Source organism: Cucurbita moschata, unplaced genomic scaffold (assembly GCF_002738365.1).
Source record: "Cucurbita moschata cultivar Rifu unplaced genomic scaffold, Cmos_1.0 Cmo_Scf00004, whole genome shotgun sequence".
In the NCBI taxonomy this organism is placed as follows: Eukaryota; Viridiplantae; Streptophyta; class Magnoliopsida; order Cucurbitales; family Cucurbitaceae; genus Cucurbita; species Cucurbita moschata.
In genome coordinates this window covers 7,110,208-7,131,376 of record NW_019268520.1, presented here as the reverse complement: position 1 = coordinate 7,131,376, position 21,169 = coordinate 7,110,208, and the positions used below count along the sequence as shown (strand labels likewise).

At 38.9% G+C, this 21,169-nt stretch overlaps 4 protein-coding genes across 4 annotated transcripts; 3 read left to right on the top strand and 1 right to left on the bottom strand.

Annotated features, from left to right (window-relative positions):
• Positions 1 to 193: 193 nt before the first annotated feature.
• LOC111442090 (uncharacterized protein C26H5.07c-like) lies at positions 194 to 3,658 on the top strand. Its single transcript, XM_023079359.1, has 5 exons — positions 194 to 531; positions 769 to 1,702; positions 1,973 to 2,068; positions 2,282 to 2,418; positions 3,021 to 3,658. The coding sequence occupies exons 1-5, from the start codon at positions 251 to 253 to the stop codon at positions 3,190 to 3,192; spliced, it is 1,620 nt and encodes a 539-aa protein (XP_022935127.1). The 5' UTR covers positions 194 to 250; the 3' UTR covers positions 3,193 to 3,658.
• A 1,800-nt stretch (positions 3,659 to 5,458) lies between these two features.
• On the top strand, positions 5,459 to 9,006 carry LOC111442088 (leucine-rich repeat receptor-like protein kinase PXC2). Its single transcript, XM_023079358.1, has 2 exons — positions 5,459 to 7,112; positions 7,203 to 9,006. The coding sequence occupies exons 1-2, from the start codon at positions 5,671 to 5,673 to the stop codon at positions 8,641 to 8,643; spliced, it is 2,883 nt and encodes a 960-aa protein (XP_022935126.1). The 5' UTR covers positions 5,459 to 5,670; the 3' UTR covers positions 8,644 to 9,006.
• An 899-nt stretch (positions 9,007 to 9,905) lies between these two features.
• On the bottom strand, positions 9,906 to 15,839 carry LOC111442092. Its single transcript, XM_023079361.1, has 4 exons — positions 15,339 to 15,839; positions 14,917 to 15,244; positions 11,140 to 11,255; positions 9,906 to 10,801 (listed from the first exon to the last, which is right to left on the bottom strand). The coding sequence occupies exons 1-4, from the start codon at positions 15,474 to 15,476 to the stop codon at positions 10,355 to 10,357; spliced, it is 1,029 nt and encodes a 342-aa protein (XP_022935129.1). The 5' UTR covers positions 15,477 to 15,839; the 3' UTR covers positions 9,906 to 10,354.
• A 1,561-nt stretch (positions 15,840 to 17,400) lies between these two features.
• On the top strand, positions 17,401 to 20,646 carry LOC111442091 (pentatricopeptide repeat-containing protein At1g09900-like). The gene is made up of 2 exons (XM_023079360.1): positions 17,401 to 20,021; positions 20,186 to 20,646. The coding sequence occupies exon 1, from the start codon at positions 18,446 to 18,448 to the stop codon at positions 19,922 to 19,924; it is 1,479 nt and encodes a 492-aa protein (XP_022935128.1). The 5' UTR covers positions 17,401 to 18,445; the 3' UTR covers positions 19,925 to 20,021; positions 20,186 to 20,646.
• The last annotated feature ends 523 nt before the right edge of the window (positions 20,647 to 21,169 follow it).

Below are 21,169 nucleotides of genomic sequence, written 5' to 3'. Positions count from 1 at the left end.
GGGAATAAAGGACTGCAAATGATAAAATGAAGTAGAAAAATCGAATTATAATTCTTTTTTGTAATGATTTTTAAACCCAATGTTAAGAAAGAAAGAAAGAAGTAATTCCTTCCGCCTCGTTGTATGCAAAATATTTTTTAATTTGAACCCAAACGACGACGTTCAATATTAGCGAAAGATGGTGCGTCATTTTGTCCTGGGCTTAATCTACTGTCACCGACGACCAGCGGACTCCTTTACCAAATGATTTATGGAGCGGACGGAGAGAAGCAGAGAGGCGGGGATGAGTCACAAGGCGATCGGGATTGGGAAACCCTGGGTGTTCAGTTTTGTAGTTGGATTGACATTCTTGTGTGACAGATTCATAGAGGTTGACGCTTCAATCCACGAGTATCGAAATGACTTTTTCATCCCCAAGTCAAATGCTTTCTTCTTCCATGGCGGCAGCGAGGCTCTTTTCGCTTCTAAGGTATTCGCTTCTTCTTCCCCAAATTCCTCTGACAAATCCCTCAAAGGCAAGTCCTTCATCAGGTAAGCATTCGTCTCTTCACAAATCTAATCACGCTTTTCTTTCTCTTCTACCTTCGGTTAACCCTACATTTGCTTCTCCTTGTTGTTTGAAGAAGCCCTAAATGCTATACTATTGACCCTACATTTGCTCTAGGGACTTCCCTTGTAATTTTGATTCTTGCTTCTTAGCTCGTCTGCTCAAGATATTATAATGTATATCGTATATACAGGATTTAAGCCTCATTTTTGAAATGGTAGGTTTGAAACTGTTACTTTCGTGAGGACGAGAGAATCAGCTAGTCAGACGAATGAAATGCAGCAATTTACCGGATTGGTGGAGGCCATCATTTTCGAGGTCAAAGATAGGGAGCGAATTGGAGGCTCTTTCCTAAAGTCAGATATGATCTGCTGCACACGCAGTCTTCACGATGCTGGACATTGCAAGTCGGGCGAGGTTATTATCAATGAAAACCACGACAACCCCGGCTGGCCTAAGCGCATCAAGACGTTCTTTGTTGGGAAAGATGAAACTGCTGTCATTCCACCTCAAACTATTGAAATCAATAGTACTGGTATGTACTACCTGTATTTTATGTTTTGTGACCCACAACTCAAAGGCACAATAATCGAGGGAAGAACAGTGTGGAGGAATCCGGATGGCTATTTACCAGGGAAGATGGCTCCTCTAATGAAATTTTATGAACTCATGTCTTTAGCATATCTTTTGCTCGGCCTAATCTGGTTTCTATGGTTTGTTAAGTATTGGAAGGATGTTATACAGTTGCATTACCACATTACAACGGTTATTGCTCTTGGAATGTGTGAAATGGCTATATGGTACTTTGAATATGCTAACTTTAATTCAACTGGAAGCAGACCAATGGGAATTACTATATGGGCGGCGACCTTTACATCTGTGAAGAAGACGTTGTCTCGCCTTCTTCTGTTGGTTGTTTCAATGGGCTATGGAGTGGTGAGGCCAACCCTCGGTGCTATCACTTCAAAACTGCTCTTTCTTGGTGTTGTGTATTTTATTGCATCAGAGGCACTTGAGCTTGTGGAACATCTAAGTAACATCAATGATTTCTATGGAAAAGCAAGGCTTTTTCTGGTTCTACCTGTTGCTTTCCTGGATTCATGCTTTATTATCTGGATCTTCTCATCTTTGTCACGAACATTAGAAAAACTTCAGGTATGCAGGGTTTGAGTTAGTAATTGTTACGCACATCCTCGCATTCACAACTTCATTTATGATGTCACTGCATTTAGTCCTTTCTTTTAACAATTAAATAAACCATGTATTCTTATTCTCCGAGTTAGTTGATTGAATCTCTGTGGTAGAATACTGCAGCCTGTCTCCCAACGAATTATGGATTTGAATGCTGAGAATGGCTAGCTTGAGATATTTTATCTGTCAGATCCTTTTTGGAATTGACCTATTCATACTGTTTTGATGATGCAGATAAGGAGAAATATGGCTAAGCTGGAGTTATATAGAAACTTTACCAATTCTCTTGTTGTATCTGTTCTCCTTTCTATAGCTTGGATTGGCTTCGAGGTAATGTTTTGTGTATGTAAATTAATCATGATGAATTCTCCCTTGTGGAGTATAAGACATAACTGGTTGTTGAATTATAGAGTCCCCCTTACCATCCTTTTCCCAACCTTGTTGAATTTTTAGGTTTGCTACACTTCGAAAAGCCCCTGGTTTGTATCGAATAAAAAAGTGAGCAAAGAATTGACTAATTTTTTTCCCTTCTTTTTGACTTAGCTATATTTCAATGCATCTGATCCGTTAAGTGAGCTATGGAGAATTGCCTGGATCATTCCAGCTTTTTGGACTTGCCTGTCATTTTGTCTCCTTGGTGTGATCTGCTTACTCTGGGCTCCATCAAGTAACCCTACGAGGTGCAAGTCTTTCTGGCTAATGACCCTGAACTTTTTTTTTTTTTTTTGTTTGTTTGCTGTATGCTCATGTTTTTTGTTGGAATAACTTTCTTAATTTATCCACTAGGCAATGTTTACCTTTCCCTTTCCTTGGTAGATGTGGAATTTAATCATATTTCTAGGAAAACACTGCCTGTTTGAATAAACTTGGTAGTCTAATCCGAATATTTACTTTAGATTTGAGAGCATGCACCATTTGTTTGAGAGGAGTAAAAAGTATCCGATGATTGGTTTTGAAAGCAATAAATTCTGGATTTTTTGTTTTTTGTTTTTTTTTTTGTCGAAGGGAGAAAGACTATAAATATGGGAGCTAATTTTAATGGCCACTTGGTCCACCCTTTCAATACGCTGCAATTATGATTAATTTACTACTAACACCAATTAGTCTTTTTTGGTATTTTTTTAGTCTTCTTTATATTTTCATATTATCTAGGAACAGTTTGTTTTTTATTATCTTAAATAAAAATTTGTGATAGTTGTTTGTTCCTTTATATTTTCACATTATCTAGGAACGCTGTAATTATGATTAATTCAGTCGATGAAGTTGCCGATTGATATTGCAGGTACGCATATTCAGAGGAGACAGGCGAAGACTTGGAAGAAGAAGGTATTTGTTTGACCAGTGGAGGAGATATGGCTTCCAAATTGGAAAGGAAGGAAAGGAAGGGACTAATAATTGCGGGTGATCACTTATATGGCCACGGGGAGGATACTGAGGAGGACAAACGTGAATAAGTTTGATTTCTGTTTTTACGTTGTCTGGCCTTCGCCTTTATGAAGTTTAATGCAACCCCAAGCCCCGTTGTTGTATGTATTTCATTACTACGGCCTTGGTAAGTTTACTTGCAAAATCTTACTACACAATCCCCGTATCTATTTGCATGGCCCAAAGTATGAGAGCTTGAATCGTGAAGATTATTATCCTTGTGCTTGCCATCACTGGGATTGCGGGATATGCAGTTTACAAGTACAGAATCCGGGTACTGTTATTCGATTGCATCTTGGATGTTGATATGTTCCTGTTGAGAATTGAATGAGGTGCATAAACACCAAATGGTATTACAATCTACTGATGCTAGAAAAGTCCATAGTAAAGCTGTGTAAACTGCAAGAATGAATGTGTACTTATGAGTGCTTGCTTAAGCCTTTGTATCTGCTTTCAGCTTGATATGGCCGATAAATTTCTATTTTTACTATACAATTTCACTTCACCCATGAAAAAAAAAGAAAGAAAAGAATTTACTTATTTTCCTATTTCTTTTTTCAACATGCTTGGAGAGATACTATTTCACCAATTGAGTCATTCCTCTCGCTTTTGTTAGGATCGATATCAGTTGTTAGTTTTGATACCAATTGTTAGAATCGCTCAACAATGCACACAAAGAATAGGAGAGAGAAAATTTAAAAAGAAATATTGGTGAAAGGGTTTTTTAAGAGCACGGTATATATATAATTTTAATTTATTAAATATAATTTAAATCTATGAGATATAATCTAATAAATATATCTTATCAAATCTTTACTAAATATCTATCATATATATTTCAGATCTTTACTAAATATCTTTCAGAAATGATCAGCTCCATATCGACTCCTTACCAAATATCTACCATATATATCTCAAATATTTACTAAATATCTTTCAAATATATCTAAGCTCCATATCCCAACAGCTTCTTGAACAAAGGTCTCCCTATTCCTTCACTTCAAATATATCTAAGCTCCATATCCCAACAGCTTCTTGAACAAAGGTCTCCCTATTCCTTCACGATAAGCTCCATATCCCAACAGCTTGAACAAAGGTCTCCCTATTCCTTCACGAGGGAGAGTGAGAGACTAAAGGTAAAGGTATCTCCACTATCTCCACATTTCTAATCGATAGTCAACAAGTTTTGTGACATTATTCATAACTGTTAAGTGGTGCTCAGTCCGTACATTCATCCCAAGAATGAATCAAAATAAAGTCTTGGTTAATGCCAAAAAAAAATTTTCAAATGCAGAGGTATACAGATTCGGAGATATGGGCTCTCATGGCTCAATATATGCCCTCGGACAATGAAGGAGAGACTCCTACTCACGTCACCAGTGGGGGCATTTGATATAGTGACTTCACTGGAAGATTCAGCTTTTGGACAATTGTGGATGAAACGTGTGAGGTTTGAAGCCTGATACTGTGGTATCTCGGGTTGATGCAGCAGGTAGGTTTGCTGTAAATAATATATAGCTAAGCTAGCTGACGTTTATAGTTGTGTTGCCATATGGGAAATATTTGGGGATTTTATCAGTCCTTTTTTCTTCCCTCCCGCCTGTGAAAGCAGCACTTGTGAGCAGAAGACGGGAGGCCTGGAATGTACATTTTATTTATGCGTCCGTTTTGAGCGTCCAATGCCAATATTTCTTAATAAAAAGCTGAGCGGAGCTGGATGCCATATTCAACAGCATACAAGTTTTTCGATTGCATGGTGTTTGTGGCACAGTAATCAATTGTGTTGGGCTGAGTTCAATTCATTGGCATGGCATCGTATTAATGACTATCTTAGACTGGCTGGTACAAGCATCCGGAACCCAATGTGAAATACACTAGTATGCTACATCACCATAATTTATGCAAATGATCTCATTTTAAAAATTCACAAAGTCCGACGTTGTCAAAGAAGCGCCATTTACGCCACTCATGTGTCATGTGCAAGCTAAGCATCCTTGCATACCCCGAGATACGAAGGCTCTGAAAGCTTGGAATTTTAAAAATAAGACATTTGAAGGAATTTAAAGAATGTCAAATTTGGGACAAAGGTTAAGTTTAAGAGGGTCCTTCACGTCTGACCAACACCCGAATGAAAGAACAAGAAGCAATGCCTGACAGGTGACACTACCACTGTTTCACTTTCGCCGTTGGAATTGGAAAGCTTTTAAATGTGTTTGGCAGACACACCAAAAAGAGAACCCCGGACACTATCATTATTACTCTAATTATTATTATTATTATTTTCTCCGACCAACCTACACCACCCTCTTCACTCTTTCTTCTCTCTCTCTTATTTAATGCTTCTTCCACAATAAATTAGATTCAACAGCTAAAAGAGCAAAAGCGTCCCAATGCATTCTTGTGTTTGACCACATCTTTTTCTCTTGATCCTCCTACTCCTTCCCACTTCCCTACATTCCAAAATATATTTATTTAAATCTTTGGTTTTCTTATGGAGAAGTAGCATTATGCTTTTCAAACTACTATTCCTCCTGCTTGCCTTAGCTCCTGCTTCCATTTATGCTTTGGAGGACACTGTTTTCAACGATGACGTTCTGGGATTGATAGTATTTAAAGCTGGCCTTCAAGATCCCATGGGGAAACTGGTCACATGGAACGAAGACGACCAAACTCCCTGCAACTGGATTGGTGTCAAATGCGACCCTAAAACCAATAGGGTCTCTGAGCTCGTCCTTGATGGATTCTCTTTGTGTGGTCATATCGATCGTGGACTCCTCAGGTTGCAATTCCTTCAAAAACTCTCCCTTGCCAACAACAACTTCACTGGCACCGTCAACTCTGCTCTTTCTCACCTTGCAAATTTGCAAGTTATTGATTTGAGTGGCAACAGCTTATCTGGAACCATTCCCCAACAACTTTTCCTGCAATCTGGGTCTGTAAGACTTGTTTCATTCGCCAAAAATAAGCTTACAGGAAATATCCCTCAATCCTTAACCACTTGCTTCTCTCTGGAGCTTCTCAACTTCTCATCCAACCACCTCTCCGGTAAATTGCCTTCTGGGTTATGGTATTTGAGGGGGCTTCAGTCTTTGGATGTCTCTCACAACTTGCTTCAGGGGCACATTCCTCCAGGAATCCAAAATTTATACGATTTGAGATTTCTCAGCTTACACAAGAATCGATTTTCCGGAAAGCTTCCTGAGGATATTGGTGGCTGCCTACTCTTAAAATCAATTGATTTTAGTGAGAATATCCTTTCCGGGGCCCTTCCACACTCAATGCAGATGCTTACTTCTTGCACTTATCTGAATTTACGAGGAAATTCTCTCACGGGTGAACTCCCTCCTTGGATTGGAGAACTTAAAAATCTCGAGACCTTAGATCTTTCTTCCAATAACTTCTCTGGTCGGGTACCAAGTTCAATAGGCAACCTCCAATTATTGAAGAGCTTTAATGTATCCATGAACTATTTAACTGGAAGCTTGCCAGAATCCATGGCAAATTGTAATAGTCTCTTCAGTATTGATGCTAGCCATAATCACTTGTCTGGAAATCTCCCTTCGTGGATGTTTAGGGGAGCTATGCCAAGTGTTCCACTTTCTTCGCAGAGGCTGGGAGAAAACCTTTCATCTCCGGCCTCTCTTGGTAGTCTCCAAGTTTTGGATTTATCTTCAAATGTTTTCTGTGGTCACATTCCATCCAATGTGGGAGAACTTGGCAACTTGCAGTTGCTGAACATATCCAGAAACCATCTGGTGGGTTGTATTCCAGGGAGCATTGGTGAACTAAAATCAGCATATGCCCTTGACTTCAGTGTGAATCAATTAAATGGAAGTATTCCTGCTGAAATTGGAGGAGCGATCTTACTCGAGGAGTTGAGGTTGGAGCAGAACTTCCTGGCTGGGGAAATTCCAGTCCAGATTCACAAATGTTCGTTGTTATCATCGTTGTAAGCACTCTCTCTCTCTCTCTCCCTCACGCACACACATACACACATGCTTCTAACAATATATTTACTCGTGTGTTGTGAATGCTGCAGGATTCTTTCTCACAACAACCTGACAGGCCCAATTCCTGCTGCCCTCGCAAATCTCTCCAATCTTGAAAATGTGGACTTGTGTTTCAACAGACTTTCCGGAAGCCTGCCCAAGGATCTCATTAATCTCTCCCACCTCCTCTCCTTTAATATCTCCCACAATCATCTTGAGGGAGAACTTCCAGTTGGGGGCTTCTTCAACACTATATCTCCCTTCTCTATATCACATAACCCATCTCTTTGTGGTGCTGCTGTCAATACCTCCTGCCCCTCCCTCCATCCAAAACCTATTGTCCTAAACCCAAACTCTTCTGATACCAATGGAAATTCCCCCTCCCACAACCATCCCCATCAGATCATACTTACCATATCTTCCATTATTGCTATTGCTGCAGCTTCTTTTATCCTACTTGGTGTAGTGGCTGTCACCATCCTCAATATCCATGCAAGGTCCTCACACTCACGGTCTGCTGCTCTTGTGTTATCTGCTGGGGAGGACTTTAGCTGCTCCCCCAAAACTAATCCAGAATATGGAAACTTCGTCATGTTTTCTGGAGATGCAGAGTTTGTAGTTGGCGCCCAAACCTTACTGAACAAGGACGCTGAACTTGGTCGAGGTGGATTTGGGGTTGTTTTCAAAACGGTGCTTCGAGATGGGTGTTTAGTTGCAATCAAGAAGCTAACTGTCACAAGCTTGATCAAGTCACGAGAAGATTTTGAGAGTGAAGTGAAGAAGCTGGGACAGATCAGGCATCACAATCTTGTGGCACTCGAAGGGTATTACTGGACAGCCTCCATGCAGCTCCTAATTTATGAATACCTCCCCAGTGGAAGTTTGTATAAACATATACATGATAGAACTGGCGGCAATTGTTTGTCTTGGCGGCAGAGGTTCAAGATTGTTCTTGGGATGGCCAAAGGGTTGGCGTATTTGCACCATAATGGTATCATTCACTACAACTTGAAGTCAACCAATGTTTTGATAGGCAGTTCTGGTAAACCAAAAGTGGGGGACTATGGCTTGGCAAGGTTGTTGCCAATGTTGGACCGTTGCATCTTAAGCAGTAAAATCCAAAGTGCTTTGGGATACATGGCTCCAGAGTTCGCCTGCAAAACAGTGACTATAACTGATAAGTGTGATGTGTATGGCTTTGGCATCTTAGCTTTGGAAGTGGTGACTGGAAAAAGACCTGTGGAGTACATGGAAGATGATGTTATAGTGCTCTGTGATATGGTGAGAGCAGCTTTGGATGAAGGCATGGTGGAGCAATGTGTCGATGAGAGGCTCCGATCGAACTTCCGCATTGAAGAGGCTATTCCTGTAATGAAACTGGGTTTGATATGTGCGTCCCAAGTACCGTCGAACAGGCCAGACATGAATGAGGTCGTCAATATACTAGAGTTGATCCAATCCCCCTCTGAAGCCGACGAGGAGTTGGAATGAAACTAACAAACAAAATGGATACTTGCAATTCCTTGGTGAAGCTTAATCTGCTCGATTTGTTTTCACCTAGAGAGAAAGAACATGAAATACATGGGGAATTCAATGCCCTTTCCGCTTCAGTCGGTTTGATTTACATCTTTTATTCATTTTCTCAAAGATTCATTTCACCATGAAGCATTACTCAAGTGTTTCCATAGATTACCCCTTCAAACATGCTCATCTTTTGTTTCCTATGCCTTGTTCTTTGTCCAGGCGTAATTGATATAGACAGGCAATCCATCTAATACTCTGCACTTTGCACCATTCCTAAATCAGCCAAAAGATGACAAACGCATTAAAAGGATTGAATACTTTTGCTTTTAACATATTTGACTCTACAGTTATTTATTTACACTTGTGATTGGGATGGGCTTGGACTGCACTGCTATCTTCCCAAATCTTCTATTATTGCGAGGTTAATGGTATAACCAACTCATTCCCACTCTTTCAAAGGTGAGCTTCCCACATCTCACAATGAATGCTTTGGCAACCATGTCTAATTATTAGGACTTAGACGTCAAGTTTTAGATAATTAAATAATTGGAGACCTGACATCCCTCCTAGGGCCTTCAGTATGATCAATACCTCCATTCACATGCGGGCATCCTCCTTAGCACTTGTAACCCTTTAAAATAGTACATCTCTGTTCCTTCTCCATATGATGCAGACCCATCTTTATTCCCCTTCCTTTATCTTTATCTTTATCATGTTTCCTTAATGCAGGGGCAATGAATGGTTTAACTTGAAGATACTATCTGTTCATTAAATCATGTTAGAAGCTATTATGTATCGTAATACTCAATCCAAATTGAATTTCAAATACGTAATTACAAAGGGCAGAAGCAGTAGCATAAAAGGAATCATCCATAAATGAATGAGTAGAGGAGAAACGGTAGTAATACATATAACATCCCCAATAATAAAACAAGAATCAATCCATTCTCAAAAAGATTAAAAAAAAGACAAACAAACAAACAAGAATTAACAAGGAAACAGAATTATTAAACTCTTTTGCTTCAGTAAGAGACAACAGACCAGTTTCACAATTACTCCCGACATGCATCTAAAAGGAAGAAGAACCACGCGGAGGTAAAATTCAGGCGTGACATATTTACATGAGAGTTAATGCTTACCGGTACTCAATACAAAACATGTAATTCAGAAGACTGTCTATTCAAAATTATTTCACACACTAGAAAGAGAGAGAGAGAGATTGTTCCACATTCTCAAAAAGATACGCACGCAAATGAACATGTGTATTGTATTATATTTACAGCTCTCTTTCCAAGGTTTTGCAATGGCAGACACAATCATAATTTTAAAGCTCGAATCAACATTTATATATAGTAAGGCTATCATATAGAAAAATTGTAACAGTTATCTATAGTAGAATCTCAAAAAAGACGAAAAGACATGAATTCTACATCCCACCGAAACGAACCCAAAAATTTGTATGGCCTGGCTTTTATGGCTTCTGTCCCAATTGCGACAGCTACGAACTCTATAATGTAATCCGAAGTGAGGGAAAGGTGTATATTCAACTATTATGGAATAACCTCGGTGGTAACGTGATGTGTCTCACACTGTCCTTTCTGCCTTCAAATCGCCTACTACTGATCAAATTGTCGAGAGGCCAGACGTTTTGTTTCCTTCTCTGGCTGCTTCATTTTAACTAAACATCCCAATCATTCTCCCACCCATCTTTGTTGGACCTAGCAGTAAGGCCATTAGCTGAAATGCTTCCAATATGACGCCCCCCAGGCGATTTCACAGCATTTTCTTCATCCCAGTCATCATCCCAACCCTGATCCCACCCATCAGCGGTTTCAACGTTGACAGCTGAGGAAGATTCTGGCAGTGCCATTTCAAGCTCTTGATATGGGATACCACCAGCTTGTCTCCTCCTAAACTTGCAGCAAGCCCAAGACCCACCAAAGATTAGGACTGCAAGAATTAAAAAGTAAGCACCGTTTACTGGTGTTGCTAGCTGGTCAAATGAGGGGAGATGCAGAAAAAGGTTTTCTCCAGAAACAAGAGGGCTTCTGTAAAGCACGCATTCTCCATTTCCAGCATCTAATATTAGTTTATAACTTGTTTCGGTCGTCAGCGGAATGGTGATCTGAAAAATAAGGAACAGAAAACTCCAGTTTTATTTCCGAGTGTTCACACAGCAGATAGTTACTCAAAGCCTATCAAACAAACGAGAGTATGTTCTTTAAAGGACTGTAGTAAATGGAAAAATAGCTGGAATTAAAATAGAATGGAACTTCTCCTAATATTTTCACAGGACAAACATTATAATCAATGCATTCAACCACCGGGCCACAAAAAAGAGTTACCACAAAAATTTGATACATAAACTAAACCACCTTGTGGTGTAGTATGACACAAGAGGCAAAAATACATATAGCTGTCAAGTGCCACTTGGGAAAGTAGGTTGAAATTACAAGCCCTTACCCTTTCCTTATGATGTTTTAAAATCTTAAGCCCCTTGAAAAAGTTGCCTCCGGTAACATTCACTTCTAATGTATCTTCTCCTTCGTTCAGGACTAGAACAGCCAAGCCTCTGGACTCTTCAACAAGAAAAAAGATGTAAACATAAGGTTATTCTCATAATTTATTAATATTAGATATAATCAGATATTAAGCAATCTCTATCGGTTTAAGAAACTCATCGCCTAAAACCCCAAAAGTTACACAGTGGTAAAGGCCATTGGTTTCACCAAGTGGACACGCATTAAAGAAACCGTCATAACATATACATGAGGTATCAACGTTCAATCACATAGTAGAAGAGGCAGTTCCAGGTTTCATAAAGAAAATAGGATTACTTTACAGCACAGGATCAGCATGCAAAAATAACATTTCCTTGGAACTCAAGGAAACAGTTGTACAACGATCCTGTCCAAGTATGGTTGATAGAAATAGCAATTCCATCGACAAAATCTTCTAAGAAATAAAATTCATAAACCAAAACAAAGGAATAATAGGACCTGAAGGAATTTTTCTGCTTCAGTCACTCACTAGTCAGATAAGACAGTGGACGGAAACTTTTCTTAGATGTTCAAAATCAGAATGTGGCTGGAGTGCATTTCTTTTTAGATGATGTTCAAAAAAGAGGGTGAGCTTACTGAATTAATAACAGTGCCAGAGGCCCAAAAAAAAAAAAAAAGTTGATAAAACTTTTTTAGGTTCTCAGGTGATCAATGTTGTAGCTTCTTATCTATGTTACCATTTCATGATTAACAAAAAGAAAACATGCTCTTTTCTATAAAATTCTACACAATTGCAAGTATTTACTTCCCCATTTTTGTAGGACAACTGTCAAATCCTGCTATGCAACATAACATTTGGTTAACCATCAACCACTTTCATAGGACAGCTGCCTAATCCTAGTACATTTTGTTATCAAGGAACCTCAAAGGATATTAAATTCTAGATATTAAATATAATATCCTTTCGTGCTGTACTATGTCTAACTTGTCATTGTCGGCACTCAAACCCTAGCAAGAAAACCAATTAGATCAGCAATAGAGATTTTGAATAATGATCCATTCAGTACTTTTAAAAACGGTCTAAATGACCACTACCCAGTACCCTACAAATGATTCATCAATAAAGAAGTTGGCAAAGAAGGGAATCAAAGAGGTCCAAATTTTAAGGAATAAAGTGTTTCCATAGAACTGATTGAAGTTAAAAATTCAATTACAACATTGTTCACAAGTCGCACATCCTAATGATATAACCATATTTGGTTGAGTTAGCAGAGCAGTTTCTGTGACTAAAAGTATAACCAGGTTTTGGCTGCAATTTTGCTTAAATCGAGAAGGCAAGGATGGAAGGTTTGGTTTTAGCTGGAACATGGCGCTAAATAAGCCTTGCATGTCAAAGAGGAGAAATAACAGGATTTACCATATGTATTTTGAAAACAATCCCCAACAACAAAAAATTCCCAAGTAAATCAATAAATATGCATTTGTCAAAAAATTCCAGCTCTTTTCCCTTGTGAGCCAATAAACTTGACTTAGTAAAAAAGTTATCACAAAACAAGATTATTGCAAACTCACTTTAAAACAAAAACACTATATTACTAGAGTACTAGGTACGAAGTAAAGCACTGAGACCATCAATCTCAATAGTGCAATATGATCTAAGCTTGTTTTCAATTAAAATTAAAAGAATTTAAAAAAAAAAAATTATCAAGCCATTCTTACCTGACATCACTGTATAGAGTTGTGAATAGGTTTACTATGGTTTGGAAACATGCATATCAATTCCATGCTGTAGTTCTTACATTCGGGTACAAGCTTTACAATGTAAAAGTGATTTAGTAAATAAATATCATGGGTTTACATAGTTTAGGGAGGCTCAATTCATCTCAATGCCAAGGGAATATCATATTGAATTACTGATACCTTCACATGAAGTATCTTAATTTAACTCTGACTTAACCTTGTTATGCACAACACATCTTACAATCTGTAGGATGATAGAATATTTAGTTAAAACAAGAAGGTTTCAAGAGTTTTCATTCGGTGATAAAGATTTTTATAAAATAATTGCCTAGCTCAGCTGGAATGAAGGAAGAAAGAAACTCGGTAAAGGGTGGGCCATTGTGGGGGGGGTTGGGTAAGGAAAATGGGGGCTGATCAGGGAGAGAAAATCCAGAGGGGTGAGAATGCTCGGGCCCTTTCTTTTCCTTGACAAAAGAGCTAATTGAAAAATATCAACACTCTCAACGACTACTTTCTTCCATTAAACTCTAATGACTCCCCTACTTAGAGATGGCTGGTGTCAACCCATGGGATTTGAATAACTCAATACCATGTAAATCCTGAAAAACTTCTAGAACATAAAAGAGCATGACATGCTATCGATGAAAAATAGTCTTTTTCCATGTTATGCATCACACCATATACATTTAACAGTGTCACGGCAGTCATGTTAATTCAACTTTTCATCCTTCACACTGCCATTTTTAAAAATTAAAAAAAAAAATAGAAAACTCTCTAACATTTTGTATGAAAAAAAAAATCAATCAGAATACAATGGTGGCAGAAACAAAACTAAGAAGAAACCAAAATATACCTATTCTGAGAGACCTTTATGAATGCCACCGGAGCTAATCTAATTTCTGATCATGGTAGATAATACATGACGGTACAATCACACCTTTCTAACCAAGTAATAAGGTAGTCTAATACCTGAAATCTTTTCCAGCAATTTAATACTAATTTGTAAAGTGGTTAACTGATAAAATAGAAAAATATGATGTCATAAACTATAAGAGCCAGGAAAGCAATATTTATTTCATTCAAAACTAGGAACTACGAACTAAAAGTTAATCCAATAACATAGGGTAACCAAACAGCTCTGGGCCTTCACCAGAAGTAGGAAGACCCATATGACAACTTGGTTAAATCTGATGAAGAAAATATGTTGTTTTAGTCTAAATCAAATACCATTGCATACAGCTAATGATGAACAGACTAATAACATTTGATAGTCCAAAATACACTAAAGGAATACAAAAAATGAAGATGTTTTTATATGGAAAGATTCTCATTTTGAAATTGGTTGCTCCTTTATCGTGAAAGGAACAGAGAGATCTAAGACCTTTCCCATGATTAAATAGTCATCAGCAGGAACAGGTTTAGAAATCCTCAACAGAGAGTAAAGGAACACAAATAATTAACCCACCGTATATAGTTTTATAAACCTATATGCATAGTGAAATTCAATCAAATGATTCTATAGACCAAAACTTAAAAATTTCTTAAGATTATAAAGCAATATCCTTCAAAGAATTTTACCACATACAGGGGGGGAAAACATTACTGACATTCTCCTAGGCAGGTTAACTATTTGAAGCTTCATATAGGAGATCATATGTCGGACCTCGATTCCACAATAAAGGTTTGGTTTTCATGTAATATCTTGGAGAGACTATGCAACTTCCAGAAATACGCAACAGGCTTCTAGGCCACAGAAGTTGGATCTTTACCACCAAATAACTGACTAGTTCCAATAATAGTTTACGATAATAAAATTGATACCAACAACCTACCAGTACAAATTTAATACACGACAGTTCTGGAGCTAGCACGATTCAAGAAATATAAAATCCTAGAGTAGAAGAGAACGGAAACAAAATCCACGCCGGAAGAAAACGGAAGAGCATGGTAAAAATCAGGCTCGGAAAGCTTATAAGACCCAAAAGAAACTCGTATTTACCAATAAGATTACTTTGGATACAAGCAATCAACTTATTCTGGTCCCGGCACTTCTTGTTGTCAGGTACCCCATCACAAGTTTCATGCTTACTTGATAGAGCACTGGCTTCAGTGCCATTCTCCTTTTTTGTGTCAATAGGTTTACCACTCCCTGTCTCGCTTACTGTAGATGAACTACGGGAACTCGAATTATTGAGTACATTCGATTCCAGACTGGACGATGAGTTGTTGGGCGAAGGCGGGGGTGGTTCAACTTGCTTCTTCTTTCCGATAACGGGTGCAGAATCCGAGATGTTCACAGAAGAAATCGGACTGATGACTGGGGAACCCTAAAAAGGCGAAAACGAACAGTTCATAAATTAGACAGAAAGATAGCATTCTTTCATTCATTCTTTTTCTTTCTTCAAGAAAGTAGAGGATTACTTGCGACGTTCGCGTGGAGTTATTGTTTGAAGCCGGCTCCAACAACTTTCTTGAGTCCCAAAGAGAGGCATTGGTTACCTCCGAAACAACTGCATGACATAAAAATAAAGCCAGAAAGCAATCTCTGCGCATCGCCATTGAATTCCACTTCTTTCCGAACCAAAATTCAGGATAATTCTCTAGGCTACGGGATTGGAAATGCAAGAAACTACTCTTTTGAATTTCATTCTCCGAGAATTGAACTTTGGGTCGCACAAAGCAAAATCAAAATAAACCACAAATTCCCTCCAGCTTAGAAACACAGCCAGGAAAGGCCATTGTAAAAAAGAATTGCAAGAGAGAGTAAAATGGTTTTGAGGGGAAATGTCAGGAGCCCAAATTCCGAGATTTCTTCGTATTCAGGATTTTCAAGCTGATGGCTGGTGACGCAAATTGTGCAGAGAGAATTTGATGGATGGTTGGAGGTCGAAGATGGTGGAAATGGAAATCGGATGAAATTTGTGTCGGGCCGTCTCTTCTGAACCTCATGGGCCTACGAGAAGGCTTTGGATTTTAAAATAAGGCTCAAGAAAAACATTAACAGAAGGGCCTACGAGAAGGCTCTCGACTTTAAAATAAAGCCCAAGAAAAGCTTTAAGAGATGGGCCTAATCATATGGGCATACAAGTAGGCTTTAGACTTCAAATTAAGTCCCAAGAAAACAAGTAGGCTCTCACTTCACAATAAGACCCAAGAAAGACATTAACAAATGGGTCTATGATAAGGCTTTCGACTTCAAAATAAGGCCCAAGAAAATCATTAACAGATCCATGAGCAGCTAAACCATTTTCATTAGACGGCCTGTTTTCATATTCATGTCTCCAACCATTTTATTCAAATAGTCATTTTCATGCAAGTATGAAAAACAATTATAGATATTTATTTTCAGAAATACAATAAAAAAAAAAATGAAACTAGAAGCCACCATGACAGAAGAGTAAATTGAAACGAAGTATGTTACCTGTGCATACATCTTCAATAGTTTGTAACTCTAGTCAACTTGCTTCTAAACTAGGCCAAATCATCATCTATCATAACTTGTTCCCATATGTCTATCCAGAATTGATTCATGAGTCAATTATATCATTGCAACAACGATCCATTAGAACAGCGAGTACATTTATATACCTCTGACACATAGGCTGGAGCGCAATGTCGCCCACACTGTGACACATGTCTCCCCTATTATACATTATGAGGTCCGATAGAAATAGACATGATTTTTGTGAACAGTCATTGTTAGGTACAACAAACTTCTACATTAATATGATATTGTTCACTTTGAGCATAGACTCTCGTGACTTTGCTTTTGTTTTCCCCAAAATGCCTCATATTACATTAATATCAAAATGCTATCGTTGTCACTTACCTCAATACACACATTTGTTTATTCTCTTTAGAAAAAAAATTAATATTACACCAGCAATCTTCTCCTCGAACAAAGTACACCATCGAATCTCGTCAGGCTCGCAACTTCTTTGTTTGACATCTAGTCATTCTGGCTTTACCAAATTAAGATAAAGATATGACTCTAAAACTATGTTAGGAACAACGAACATCCACATTAATGTGATATTGTTCACTTTGATCATAAACTCTCGTGACTTTACTTTTCATTTCCCCAAAAAGCTACATAGCAAAGGAGATAGTGTCCCTTACCTATAAACCCATAATCTTCCCCTTAATTAGCCAATGTGAGACTTCAACAATGCTCAACATACAGTCTTGTACAGCATCCGTCGAGTGTTCGATCGAGCATTCATATGTCATATAAACACTTAATTCTAGAGGCGCATGACCAAACTTGTACTAGAACCACGACTTTTGAGGTTAAGGCTTGTAGCCCGACCTAACTCTTGTTCGAGAAACACCGGCACTCATGTTGACATCATTGCCACTTTTACTCTCGGTTGATCCCAAAATTGGGCCAAAAAAAACTTTTTTGACTCAACCAGGAGACTGGCCTAGTTAAGTCCTTTAGTATCCAATAAGCCATGGAAGGAGAATAAACAAGATTCCTTGCTTGTTGCTCCCTAGCAAGCAATAAAAAGAGAGTGTAGGCTATTGGTCCAAATAAAGGCACGCTCGACTAATGGGTTTAGCTTCTCGGTGGTTTAATCAGTTTGCATTGGCTCCTTGGTTTTCGTTGCTTTGGGTTCCTTATTCCACACAGTCCCAGCCGAGGCCTTGAAAGAGACAAAAGAAACAAACTTTGGCTTTTGAGCTTCCCGCATAAGAAAGAAAAGATAATATATACACAAGCATCCATTGGCAATATCTAGAAGAGATGGCAGTGGTTAAGAAATTTGGGGACGAACACAGCAACTTGTTGGACCAATACGAGAGACGGAGCTTTGAGGCGCGACTAAACCAAGCGATTCTGGGGCGGAGTCTTTCGGATCCGAGGACGTTGAGGTCTCAACAGCAGCCGCAGCCGCAACTTAGTGCCTCAGGCTCAGTTCGGCTACCATGCTTGGTAACAAGTAGCAATCAGCCCAGAAAAGGAGGCCGTGGATCCACATTCAACTTCAACAAGATTATCAATAAGTTACTCAAACCCATTTTGGGGAGAAAGAGTAAGAGTAGGGCAAAGAAGGAACTTCCAGATTTCAGAAACCCCGTGTCTTGGAAAGCCCTCAGTAAATCCATGCGCCTTTGATCTTTTTTCAATGCTGTCAATCTGCGTCCCCTTGCTTTCCTTGTCTATTTTCTTACATCGGAACAGGATACTCCAATGTCAATCAATCAACAGATTCAGTGATTTTCATTTGTAGTTGAAGTAATTAACATTCGGATAATTATTCTGTTGTCTTTTCTTTATTAAATTATTTTAACCAACTTTCTCCTTCAAGATTTTGGGCTGTTCTTGCTATCAATGCCATGGAGCGGACTGGGCTCAAGTCAAGTCACTCGAGGCCCAAACAACTTCGTTCTCCAATCTCCCAATTTCTGGAGATACAGACCAAACCCAATTTCACCCTGCCGTGCCCTCCACCAACTTCAGCTTCCCATCCAATCATCTCTGCAAAAACCAATCTTTCCTTCCATAGAAATCCCAACATAAACGAATGCGTATCGCCCTTCGCCCGTCTTTCCTCACAACTCTTCCGCTCTCTTCTACAGATACGCCTTTCGGTGCCAACTTTATCGAAGAAAATGGTAGGCTTAGCGCGAATAAACGACCCCATTCCGTCTGTAATGGCGGGCTTAGTTTCAATCACCATGTTCACGGCTCACCTTTCAAACTGGGGATTCAGATCCCCACTAGAATGACCATTCAAAATGTTGCCGACACAATTAAATCACTGCCAATACCGTCGGAAGAAGGGACTGAAATTTTCATCATGTCTCAGAAAAGTTGTGAGATTCAAAACATATGTGAATTCAATGACCTGTTCATGGAATTCGTCTCAGAAGATGAGCTCGATCTTGCCCTAAAACTGTTGTCCAATTTATCATCTTACGGTTTGGTCCCAAATTGTAGAACATTTTCCATCATGATAAGGTGCTATTGCAAGAAAGGAGATTTAGAAAATGCGGCTAGGGTTTTAGGCCAAATGCTGGGAAGGGGTTGTAATCCAAACGATGCAACCATCACAGTTCTCGTGAATGCTTTCTGCAAAAGGGGTAAAATGCAGAAAGCTTTAGAAATGGTCGAGCTCGTGGGAAGGAATGGACGCAAGCCAACCGTTCAGGCATACAATTGTTTGTTGAAAGGGCTATGTTACGTTGGGAGAGTGGAAGAGGCATGCGAAATGGTGACGGAAATGAAGAAGGATAGCTTGATACCTGATATTTACACGTACACGGCTCTTATGGATGGCTTGTGTAAGGTAGGCCGATCAGACGAGGCAATGGAATTGCTCAGTGAAGCTGAGCAAAATGGTGTTAAACCAAGTGTAGTTACTTTCAACACCCTCTTCAATGGCTACTGCAAGGAGGGCAGGCCACTGGATGGGATCCGTGTGTTGAAGAAAATGAAGCAAATGAACTGTACGCCGGATCGCATTAGTTATAGCACTCTGCTGCAGGGGCTGATAAAATGGGGTAAAATCCGAACAGCCTTGAGGACATACAAGGAAATGGTTAGCTCAGGCCACAGCATCGAAGAAAAAATGATGAATACCTTCATGAGAGCGTTATGCAGGAGAACCTGGAAAGAAAAGGACCTATTGGAAGATGCCCATCAAGTGTTTGAGAAAATGAAGAACGAATTGCAAGTTATTGATCGGAGTACATATGGCCTGCTGATCCAAGCACTCTGTTCAGGAAACAGGACTTCTGAGGCTTTGGCAAATTTGCATCATATGATTGGAAAAGGGTACTCTCCAAGGGCGATTACCATCGACGTTATGGTTCAAGCGCTTTGTCACAGCGGAGGCGCCAGTGAAGCATTGTGTGTCTTGGGGCATGGAATCCGTTTCAGCAGAATTTCCTTTGACCTGGTTATCGAGGAGCTAAATGAAGAAGGAATGTGGTTTAGTGCTTGTAACGTATATGGCCTGGCTTTGAAACGAGGTATTAAACCCACGAAGAGGCCTCGGTGACGAAACGTACTCATGAGAAATGCTCCTGCCACGAGCGGGCGTGCAGTTAAGCCCAAATATACATATTAATTTTATGAAAGAAAACTGATGAGCCACAGTAAGCATGTTATTCCAGAATTTAATTTTAACAATTCCTGCCAATGAGTGATTTAGTTTTGGGCTATCAATTCCTGCCAATGAGTGATTTAGTTTTGGGATATCAATCCCTGCCAATGAGTGATTTAGTTTTGGGATATCAATTCCTGCCAATGAGTGATTTAGTTTTGGCATACTTTCAGATACAAGCTAACTGCTTCACATAGTTTCATCCTTTGCTAAATTGGTATCCAAATCTTAGTAGTCAAAAAAGAGTAGAGGGAGACAATGTTTGCAGCCCCATTGGTGAATTGATATTTCACGTGCTCAATCCCCACAACGAGATCAAAGAATCAACAAAACAATTCAAGCCCGGCAAGGTGTATTGACTATACTATCGCCTATGTTTATAAAGAGAGGGACATTAACAACAGCACCAGTTTCAAGAACCACCTGCCAATGAAATTTCGTCTTCAGTTAGAAGGCTGACAATATAATTATTAGAGATTAGAGGTGTGAAATGAGTATGAGCTATAAAGTGTAGCATGCATAAGCAGATAATGATTGTGCTACTCACCCAACTTCCTGCTCGAAAGCTCTCCTCAACCGTATTTCCGGGCACGTAACTGCGAATTTTGGTCCTTACATGTCACAATTTAGTGCAACTTATTTTAGTTTGAATTAGTTATGGAATATATGATATTCGTAATCTTCCAGAATATATTAGTTAGGAAATATATTTTAGATATCGTAATCAGTTGAATTTGAATAGCAGTATATTTTATTTTATTATCAGGATTTAGTTAGTTTATATTTTCTTGGTAGATATTATTTAGTATCTTGTATCCTATTTAAAGGTCGTGAATATCAATGAAGATAGAACATTCGATCCCAATTCTTTTCCTCATTCTTAAATCTGTATTCTTTCGTTGAGTATAATATTTTCATATCTATGCACACTTTTGAGTGGTAGATATTGCGTCAGTTGGTATCAGAGCCAAGTTGGTACGGTTTAATATTATTACTCAACGAGATGAATAGCGGGAGTGCTTCTATGGGTGTAGCTATGGAAAAGCTGGTTGGCAATAACTATAGTTATTGGAAGTTATGCATGGAAGCTTATCTACAAGGGCAAGATTTATGGGATTTAATTGAAGGTGATGACACAGA

Excerpts from the sequence above, each read along its gene's own strand:
- LOC111442088 (XM_023079358.1), top strand. The coding sequence starts at position 5,671 with ATGCTTTTCAAACTACTATTCCTCCTGCTTGCCTTAGCTCCTGCTTCC. Across the intron at positions 7,113-7,202 it reads TGTTCGTTGTTATCATCGTT|GATTCTTTCTCACAACAACC; the intron begins GTAAGCACTCTC and ends TGAATGCTGCAG.
- LOC111442092 (XM_023079361.1), bottom strand. The coding sequence starts at position 15,476 with ATGGCGATGCGCAGAGATTGCTTTCTGGCTTTATTTTTATGTCATGCA. Across the intron at positions 15,245-15,338 it reads ACTCCACGCGAACGTCGCAA|GGTTCCCCAGTCATCAGTCC; the intron begins GTAATCCTCTAC and ends TCGCCTTTTTAG. Across the intron at positions 10,802-11,139 it reads TAAAACATCATAAGGAAAGG|ATCACCATTCCGCTGACGAC; the intron begins GTAAGGGCTTGT and ends CTTATTTTTCAG.
- LOC111442091 (XM_023079360.1), top strand. The coding sequence starts at position 18,446 with ATGCGTATCGCCCTTCGCCCGTCTTTCCTCACAACTCTTCCGCTCTCT.
- LOC111442090 (XM_023079359.1), top strand. The coding sequence starts at position 251 with ATGGAGCGGACGGAGAGAAGCAGAGAGGCGGGGATGAGTCACAAGGCG. Across the intron at positions 532-768 it reads AAAGGCAAGTCCTTCATCAG|GTTTGAAACTGTTACTTTCG; the intron begins GTAAGCATTCGT and ends TTGAAATGGTAG. Across the intron at positions 2,069-2,281 it reads TAGCTTGGATTGGCTTCGAG|CTATATTTCAATGCATCTGA; the intron begins GTAATGTTTTGT and ends TTTTTGACTTAG.